The sequence below is a fragment of the Plectrocnemia conspersa genome, unplaced genomic scaffold (genome assembly GCF_051122295.1).
Source record: "Plectrocnemia conspersa isolate PC_06_02 unplaced genomic scaffold, ASM5112229v1 ptg000001l, whole genome shotgun sequence".
Taxonomy (NCBI): Eukaryota; Metazoa; Arthropoda; class Insecta; order Trichoptera; family Polycentropodidae; genus Plectrocnemia; species Plectrocnemia conspersa.
Window position 1 is genome coordinate 26,958,176 of NW_028277165.1, and position 10,430 is coordinate 26,968,605.

The 10,430-nt window shown below is 26.8% G+C and overlaps 1 protein-coding gene across 1 annotated transcript; it reads right to left on the reverse strand.

The window, feature by feature from the left end:
• Positions 1-2,459: 2,459 nt before the first annotated feature.
• On the reverse strand, positions 2,460-5,580 carry LOC148239482 (uncharacterized). Its single transcript, XM_088181900.1, has 2 exons — positions 4,777-5,580; positions 2,460-3,903 (listed from the first exon to the last, which is right to left on the reverse strand). Exons 1-2 carry the CDS (start codon positions 5,561-5,563, stop codon positions 2,507-2,509), a joined length of 2,184 nt encoding a protein of 727 aa, XP_088038026.1. The 5' UTR covers positions 5,564-5,580; the 3' UTR covers positions 2,460-2,506.
• Positions 5,581-10,430: the final 4,850 nt, after the last annotated feature.

Genomic DNA, 10,430 nt, shown 5'->3' on the forward strand with positions numbered 1-10,430 from the left:
CAGTGATACATTAGCGATTTGATATACGCTAACAAAATCAATAACATTCAGAGTTTCCAGTCTTTTTTCTGCAGCCAGTCGCATTCTTTGCAAATTTTTATACTTACTTGGTTAAGATGTAATTTGTTATGTTCTTTAGACTACTTAACTTATTTTATTGTGTGTAGTAAATAAATAAAAATGCGTTTTTAACAGGCTTATTTTTTATTTATAAAATATGCTACTGCTTCGGCGTTGAAAATGGCGCAGAAATAAAATCATTTAACTTTTATTTTCTTATCGACGTACATGGCTGTTTTTCTGTTCCAGGCTGAATAGTCAGTAATTCATGTCCTTAACTAGAATCAGTGTAACAACAAAACTACAACTCTAAAGTGCAAATAGAATAATTCACCCAATATCAAATAAGCCGTGTTTAGCAGATCACTTCCTATGCAATGCGGTTTTGTACAGCAGTTAATATTAAAAACAGCCGATGTTCTTAATTTTCCATTTGAAAATCTTCGTTGATTCATTTTATTATTAATTTTCCATTGTCGCTCAAATTTTTAAGAGTTTATAGTGCAAATGAAACATATTTAATATTATCATATATTTACATTTGCTTTCATTTTTCATTATCATTGTCTATCATTAGAATTTTGTTTCTTGATGTAAGCATCTTATTTTTCCAGTAGTTATTATTCAAACAACTGTTGATCTGTATTAATTCTAGCATTTCCAAACGGATGTCGATATTACATTTTTTGTACACCTTTAAGGTTTTTTTGCTAGTCCAATGTCTATGTTTCGGTCAGGGAAATCATTTCTATTCCATATTTTTCTTCGAGTGATAAAATACTATTTTAATAATAGATATTTTACTCTTTGATTTTAATGCATGACATGTTGTCAATATAATAGCAACTATAGCTATAACATCTGTGATTCCTCAAGTATTTTCAAATACTATTGTAAGATTTTTGTGATCTTGAAAGTTTTAGTGTCGATAAACACACCTTAAATCATATTGATTAAATTAACTAATGCACATTTGAGTTTTACTTTTTTGTTGTATTGCGAGTATAAGGAATCGCACCAATTACATCATAATCCTTTCCATGTTTATCTTCCATTGAAAATTTATCTTGATTAGTAAATCGGTTGTCCTCCTATTTTTGGTCAGTCTTCATCTTCAAATGCATTTTAGATGTTTTCTTCTTTAAGGTAACCAATTTATTTAGCAAAACAGTTAGCTTAACTTAAACTATTTAATATTTTAACAAAGCATAAGTCGAGTTAATATAATATAATACAGAAATAACCATTTTAAATTTATAAAAAAAGCAATATATACAAACGTGATTTAAAATCAGTTAAAACATAAAAAATACATGATGATTTAACATTAATAAATATATAAAAAAAGTTTAGTAAAGAAAATTATATTATGTAAATAAATTTTAAATTATTGTAAAATTTATTTATATCATACACATATAATAAAAAAAATATTTTCACATAAGCAAAACTAATTTTATAAATTTTAATTAATACTTATATAATTTTATTATATTTTTTAAAGCAAGAAACAATAAGCATGTAGCGTACAGAATATAAGTTCAAACATAGTAAAAACATTAAAATTTTAATATTTATACAATAATACGAACTTAACAATAAAATATATTATTTACATTTACATAAAAAAATGTGTTAACAACCGTTTATACGTAATTATATTAAAAATAAAACCAGAAATTAAAAATAAATAGCATAAACAATACGTGATGTGAAATAAAAATGAAGGGTTATAGTGGTTATTTTATAAATATAATCACGTATTTTTATGAACTACATTTTTTATTTAGCGATTTCATGATGTAATTATTATACAAAACAATATTTTTAATCATACAAAAACCATTTTTACCTTTTTGTTATCGTTTCTATTATAATAAAAATTAATAGTAAAAAACTTTACTTTTTAATTAATACATAAGTATTATCTATATATATTTTTATCTATAATTAGTGAAAACTACAATATTTAAAGAAAATGTAATAAAAAAAATTGTCAGATGTGTCAATTATTATTAATACTTTCAATTTTGATATATTCAATTCGCGTAATACTTTTGTAAAATTTTCTGACAATTTTCTCTCTTTATATTCTCCACAGTCCGTAATTATTTTGCAAAGAGTTTAAATGTAGTATGTTTATAAACAATATCCTAAAATATTGGTAAATCTGCCATTTCAGTTATATTGATTGTAACTTCGAAAAACGGCTAAGATTTTACATTATCGAACTTTATATTAGGTTGACAAGTATCGTAAAAAAAAATTTTTGCAGATATTAAATAAATATATGTATTACTATAAAGCCAAATTTCCCTTCTAGATGTAATTTCAGATTGACAAATTTAAGGCAATAAAGTACATATTTTATATACAATCAAATAAATATTTTTACTATCTTTTAGGGCATTTCAATTTCATTTATATTTAAACATTTTTTTTTACATTAGTTACGTTTAAGCCAAATTTGCTTTCTGAGTGTAATTTCAGATTGATTAATTTGTATTTTTTCTTTGCTTAATTCGTTTGTTACTATTCCGATTACATCTAACAAATGTTTATCAGCTCCATATTTCATCATACATTGACAAAGAATTTGAATAAATAATGAACCTTTTGTCGTGTGTCTATATGAAACATATTCTTCAACAGTTGCCCAAAAACATGCTAAATCTGCTTGCTTTGGAATCACCTCTGAAACAAGAACGTTTGACACTGCTGACCTCATATCGGACTCTAATTTGCAATTATGATTTAAATCAGTGCTTACCGATTCCATTACATTTCCACCTCTGCAAGCTTGAATGATCATCAGTTTTGGTTTACCAATGAGAGCAGATTCAGCAGTCGTTTGTTCGTCAACTGTACTTTGACATAACATATTTTTAATTTTTTTTACATTGATAATTATACTATCACTACCATAAATTCCATCTTCAGTACCGTGTGATAAAATGCAAACGACAAAAGCTCCGTGCTGCTTTGTAACCTTTCTTAGGTAAAGACTAATCAGAATAAGAATTTCATTATGTTTAACGTCGTTAAACGATTCGACTCTAAAACCAAATGCTTTCCAGCATTTGTGTAAATCTGTAACATCTTTATCGGTTCCTTCTCTCTCTTTTAATTTTATTTCTTCAGTTACTGAGGTAAATTTTTTATTGTTTATTATCAAAAAGTATCCAACTTTTTTTGTGTTTGGTATATAGTACATTTCTTCAGAATTAAAAGTTTTTTGGTTCATATTCATATGAGTTATATCATCTTTGCATTTAACCACCGGATTACTAATTATGCTTTTTAAATAGTTATTTTTATATGATAAACACTGTTTAGATACAACTTCTTCAATATTTTGGATTTCTGCATAGTCTGAAGGGCAATGCAATTTTAAAAACTCACTAATCGGACTGATGTCAAATGGAATATAGTCTTGAAATATATTTATAGAGGGTTGCCATGTTCCGTTTTGCATCTCAATAGACAATAGTTTCTGAAAAATTCTATACAAGATGCGGGTTTCATTTAATAAGAGGTGTGAACTCATACTAAATGTATGAAGGTAATCATAAAATAAAATGAGCTTTTCTGTGCTTAAGTTATTAATTATAAAAAAAATTTTTATTTTTATAGGATGTATAAATTCAAAATTACCAGTCTGATTAGTTGATATATAACAACTTATAACTTCTTTATGGGTTTTTAAAATGTAATTAGCGTGTCTATTATTAATAATATGAAGTGCTTGCTTTATTACTTCGTAGTAGTTATTATAGTTACGTGTCAAAAAATGTACGTGATTTTTAAGACTTACGATCACTGGCTTATTTGATATGAATGTATCTGGAATCAATATTTCATTTAATAAAAATAAAAATATCGTTCTTTCGAAATCGTCAAAAAGCATTCCGATATCTAACAGCATCTTACTAATTTCATAAAAAAAAGCTTTTAAATAAGTAATAACATGTTTAGAATATTTTATACAATTTGTATCATGAAATATTAATGCATTATCATGCAAATTCTGGACATAGTAAGGAAAATATTGAGTAAAATATGTAATCGTTAAAGGTTTTGAGCTGAAAAATTTATTTTGCAGCTCTAATCGAAAATTAATACGCTTTTGGACAAGCATTAATTTTGGGTACATTTCAGGAACATTTTCTTTAATGAAAGTGGCTATTACTTCAACATCACATTTTAAATAGTTGTTTTTACGATCTTGAAACATTATCCATGATCCAATGTTGATAGTTTTAGTTTTTAACAATTGTATGAGATACCACTCAATATCTAGGCTTACATTATTTGTTGTTTTAAATGGTATATTAAAAAGTGTTTTGAATTTCTCTACGGTTGTTTCTTGAAATTTGTTGCATATCGCATGTAATATTTTTTTCATCGGATGAACGAAGAAAGAGTATTCTATAACTTTAGGCAAATATTTTTGTCTTCTATGTATATGTAGGTTAAGTTTATTTATTATTGAATTTTTTTCAATAATCATCAATGCCTCTATAAATTCTTCTAAAGCATATTTGTTATAAATTATAAAGTTTTCAATCCATTTAAAAAAAAATTCATCTTTAATGCTTTCTGAAAAATCTTCATTAACGTTAAAAGTTTTTGATAGTAAAAATTTCAAAGAAATCCTATCATAATCGCTTAAGTCTTTTAATATTGTAGGATTGCGCCAAAGTACAAAATACTTGCGGCTGAAACAGTAGATGGGTATTGATATATAATTATTCATATTGTACTTTTGATACATACTAATGGTATTAGAAATCGGCATTAAAGCTTTATTATATATACGAATTTCGGAATTTATTAGATTTTCAACAACATTAATATTTAATTCGAAATTGTTAGGATCTTTTTTTAGTAGGCAAATAATCAATTTTACGTCACAATAGATGAAATGTGTTAAACTTTTAAGTATTACCCATGATCCAAACTTAATGTTACCAAGCAAGTCTAACTTAAGAAAAAATAACTCTATATAGCACTTGGCTTCAGTTTTATAATAGTTTTTCATGTTGTCACAAGCATTCTCTATATCTCTTATAAATCTGTTTGCAATACCCTTATTAAAAGTTTTAAACATCATGTATAAGAATTTTTTCATTGGATGAATAAAGAGCGAATATTCCATTACATGTGGCAAAAAGTTACTTTTTTCATGATCCAAATTTATGTTTAATTTAGTTAAGACTTCTTCATTTTCAATAATCAGTAGAGCTTCTATGAGAGCGCCTTTCCAATAAACGCCATAGCTTACAGCCCAGTCATACAAAAATTCGTGGAAATCACCGTTTAACATAGTTGTCGCCAAATCTAGAGAGAGTTGGCTACAATCATATAACAAAAATATTAGAGTGATTACCTCATGCTTAAAGAGATTACATTCTAATTCCAGCAAATCTTCTAGTTTAAGATCACCATGATCAAAAATTCCCATGGCTACGAATGCGCATTCGTACTTTTGCTCAAAATCCATATTGTGCGTGTTTGATTGATGACAAACCACTACTGCCTTGTTTCATGCTATCCTTATCATTATATATTATATCAAGGCAGGCTTGAAAAATTGCAGGGCAAATTAAAAAACTTGTTATTTTCTTATAAGTTTGTAATTATCAATACTATTTAATTTTTAAACCTTTTAATATTACTATGCCATTTTAATATATGGAAAAATATATTTATCTATTAAATTAACATTTTTTTTAAAAAGAGCTTATAATCATAGTATTCAATATTTCATAAGTATAGAATTGAACAAATTTCAAAAAAAAAGTATGAAATATAAAATTACTTTATTAATGTACTTAGAAGTATATTAATCAACATTAAACAAAAATATTTCTAAACCAGACAATTTAAAGATACTATTAAAATAATAATAAATAAAACAAAATAATTAAAAAAAAGATCTATAAAATGTATTTTTATTTATTTTCTCTGTTATCATGTAATTCAATTTTTTAACGCATAGTTTTAAGGTATTTTTTATGATATTTAAAATTTTAATTATCATAAAAAATACCTTTACTTTATTGAGATATAATTATTTACTCAGCCGATACTTAATGTTTGTATAGTAAATTTAGTATTACAGGAATATAAGGTATTCAGATTGACTTAGCAATATATATATATATATATATATATATATATATATATATATATATATATATATATATATATATATCCAGTAGCGTAGCTATGGTGGGGCGGAGGGGGCGGGCCGCCCCGGGCGGCACTTGCTTGGGGGCGGCATATTCGCGATGGAATCGTCTAGTGTGGTTCTTAACCCTGAATATACTAAAATTTATGTATCTTATACATCTACGAATAGCAAGAGCTTAGCAATAATCAATTAATTATCTTAAGAAATGCTGATTTTATGACCTTGCAAAAAAATGTATGGGGGGGAGCTGCAATATAAAGGATTGCCTCGGGCGGCACATATCCTAGCTACGCCAGTGCATATATCGCATTGTTTTGGATTCATACCAATTTTTTATTATTTTAAATCGCTTGTTAATAAAAATGAAAAGCTACTTATATCCTATCAATATTATATAATATAGAGCGTAAATCTAATTTAACAAGCTTGAAGAAAAAAATCAATTTGTGTGAATAAAGATAATAATAAATATCCGGACACTATTTTTCGAATAATTTTATTATTTAGCTAATAATATCATATATTTTAAAAATAAGTATGTATCCGAAAAAATATAAATTGAAGGCAAAAAGTATTTGTTAACATAAAAAAATATTTTTAGCAATAATTTGTTAAAAATATTTTTTCATGTTAACAAATATGTATTAATATAAAAAATATTATATATATATTTAAATGTATTTAAAATTTGCAAAATTTGTCAGACCATCATGAATGTCTTAATAATTTGTACGCAGTGAACGTGTATTTAAATTAAATAACTTTCCTTAAAAAAATTACCTTTTCTGATCCGCATGAGCAATTTTTCTGTAACCAATGTTCATGTGACTAGTTTACATTTGAGCAATAGTCCGTTTACCAGTGCGGATATATCTTTCTGAAATCTTAGTGTGTCTTAAATATCCGTATTGATTGATTAAATTCTTTGAATCGATATTGAAAAGTTGCAGATGTCTAGAAATACTTGCTCAATGCACAAGTCTTATTTTGTTCCGCGGTCTGACCAAGCGGTAAACCCCCATTGGGTACTTATCTGCCATATTTTCTACCCTGGCACAAAGGATAAGAAATGCATAGGGAAAATATTGCGGTTATTGTAAAGCTTCTCCTTTCTTCATATGTACCATCTAGTCTGGTTAGGCTTACTCGAAAAACCAAATCAGCAACCATCCGTTATAACGAAGCTAATTATTCATTCGGCGTGGCACTTCCATTTTGCGAAATAACGCTGAATCGCCAATTAACCTCTGCCGGCGAAACGTTCAGACTCCAAAATGGGAATCTTATCTAGCCTGATCTGATTTTGCTTTGTGTTTCCGCCATGTGACAAAATTAGATTGCTCTTCGTCGCAATTGCATTTTGCGTAATTGTATAATACATAAACATGAACGCTTAGTGACGTATGTCAAAATTGACGTTCGTTTTACATATAAAATGTAACATCCGCGTACCGATTCGACATAAAAAATGTCAAATAATTGTAAAAATTCTAGAAACATATAATTTGACATACTTTATGTCAAATCTAATAATTCTATATCACTAGTTTTGAAGTACTGCCCGACCTACAACTATACCCCAACAAAATGGCAACCGAACTTCTTGATTGCAGATATGACGACACCAGACGATTTAAACGAGTAAGACCATTGACATATCCGACAAATATATAAAATAAATTAGATTTTTTATTAATAAATATGAAGAGGCATCCAATGTGATATTTTATTTACATGTCAATATCATGTATAGATTTTAAATAAAAAAAATCAATTTCTCTTAAGCCAAATTTCCTTTCTAAGTGTAGTTTCAAATTGACAAATTTGCAATTTTCTTTCACTTAATTCGTTCATCACTATCCTAAATATATCTGACAAATGATTTTTAGCTCCGTGTTTTATCAAACATTGACAAAATATTTGGATAAATACTGAACCTTCTGTCGTGTGTCTATATGAAACATTTACTTCAACGATCACACAAAAAACTGCTAAATCTGCTCTCTCAGGAATTTCCTCCTAAACAAGGACGCTTGACTCTGCTGATACATTATTAGATTCTAATTCGTTTTCATAATTTTAATTGATGCTAGCAGCTGATTTCATTTAAGCATTATCTCTGCAAGCCTGAATGATCAAAAGTTTCGGTTTTCCCGAGAGAGCGCTACTTTGACATATTTTTTTTTTATTTCAATAATTTTAATAGGTATACCATCACTATCATAAACTTCCTCTTCAGTACGGTGTGACAAAATGCATAAAGCAAAAGCACCGTTCTCATTGCTTACCTTTCTATTGTAAAGACTTATTATAGTAGAAATTTCGTTATGTTTAACGTCGTTAAACCATTCGACTTTGAAACCAAATGCTTCCCAGCATTTTTTTTAACACTAAAACATCCTCATCGGTTTCTTCTCTTTCTTCAAATTTTGGTTGTTGTATTAAAGGTGTTTTTTATTGTTTATTATTACAAAAAATACTATTTTTTTTGGATTTTCTATGTAATACAATTCTTTATAATTTAAAAGGTTTTGGTATATATTTCGCAATTGGTTGCATCATCACTACATTTTAACTTTGGATTACCAGTTATGTCATTTAGAATATTTTTTTTGTATTTTAAAAATTTGGAAGATATATTTTTTTTAATACGCTGGATTTCTAAATAATTTACAGGGAAATGCATATCTAAAAACTTGCTAAGCAGACCTAAGTCAAATGGAATATAATCTTGTAAAATGTTTGTAGAGTGTGTCCACGTTCCGACACTTATATTATCAGCTAATAGTATTATTAGCACTGATAATAATGTGTTTTCATAAATTTCTGTATCTTCAGATTGTCTGAGGTACTTAATTAAGAATATGACACTATTTGTATTTAAATTTTTGATCATTGAACAAATGTATTTTTTTATAGGATGTACAAATTGAGTAATATCAGTATTAGTTAATTTATATTTACTTATCATTTTATTATAGTCGTCAAAAATGATATTGGCTTTCTTATTATTAATATCATGTAATGCTTCAAAAAGAGTTTCTGTTCAGAGTTCAATAAAGTTTTCTGTACAGTAAAACAAGAATATTCTTAAATCAGAATAATATGCGTCTTTCATTGAAAATGCAAAGCTAGAATCGCATAGTAAAAATATCAACGATTCTTTCTCAAAGTCGTTAAGAAAAATAAAAATTTCTTTTAGCATCTTAGAAATTCTTAAAAAAATATTGTTCATATGGAACATCATTCACACAGATTAAAAAACGGTTAGTATTTTAAAGAAATTTATTTAATTTTATTAATAACACGACATTTTTTAATTGATATATGATATAAATTAGTATTATATTTTTTCACATAATTTTATTTGGACTTTGGGTTATATAATAATGTAACAATTTTTGATTAAAAAATCGTAAACATATTGATAATTTTAAATATAAAAACGTATGACAGTTGCTATCCAAAGTTGCTATATACGTACAACCGATAAGCATTATCTTCAATTATTTTTAAGGTGTATTTTTTCAATTTAGTTTGCGTTTTAAGAATTGAAATACATTTTATAAAAATTGATTTGACATTTTTTCGGCATAACTATATCTCAAAAAATTAAAATACAGTTTGTGCAAATTTTTATTTTTTGTATTAAATGTGTCACACGTCCTATGTTACATTTTTGACATTTTTTCATAAATTATTTTTGCTTAAAATATATATGTATACAAACATTCTTGCTTTCTCTGCTGGCCGAGATAAACGCTGATCGGTCTTTAAGACCTAATCTGCCATGATTGAGGCTACTTATAATGCATGGAGTTCACTTAAGCAAGTGACCATGACTCTAAATGAACCAGCCATATAAAGAATATAAAAATCCCTAGCCAGAAATTTATTGAACAAAAATACAAAGGCATCCGTTTCTGCAACGGACCAACTATTTTTCCCATATCCTATTCCATAAAAATAACGCGTTTACTTAACCTAAGCCGCAATTTACTTGTCAAAAAAAGAATATGCCTCAGCACACAAAATTTAGCTGAAATCTCTTTACCGAATAAAATAATTAAATTTAATATTCTACTTATTTTTTTTTATTTTTACAGCAGACTGCTTGACAAACAAGAATAAGCAACATGTATTCTTATCGAACAGACTGCAAAAATATTTACTT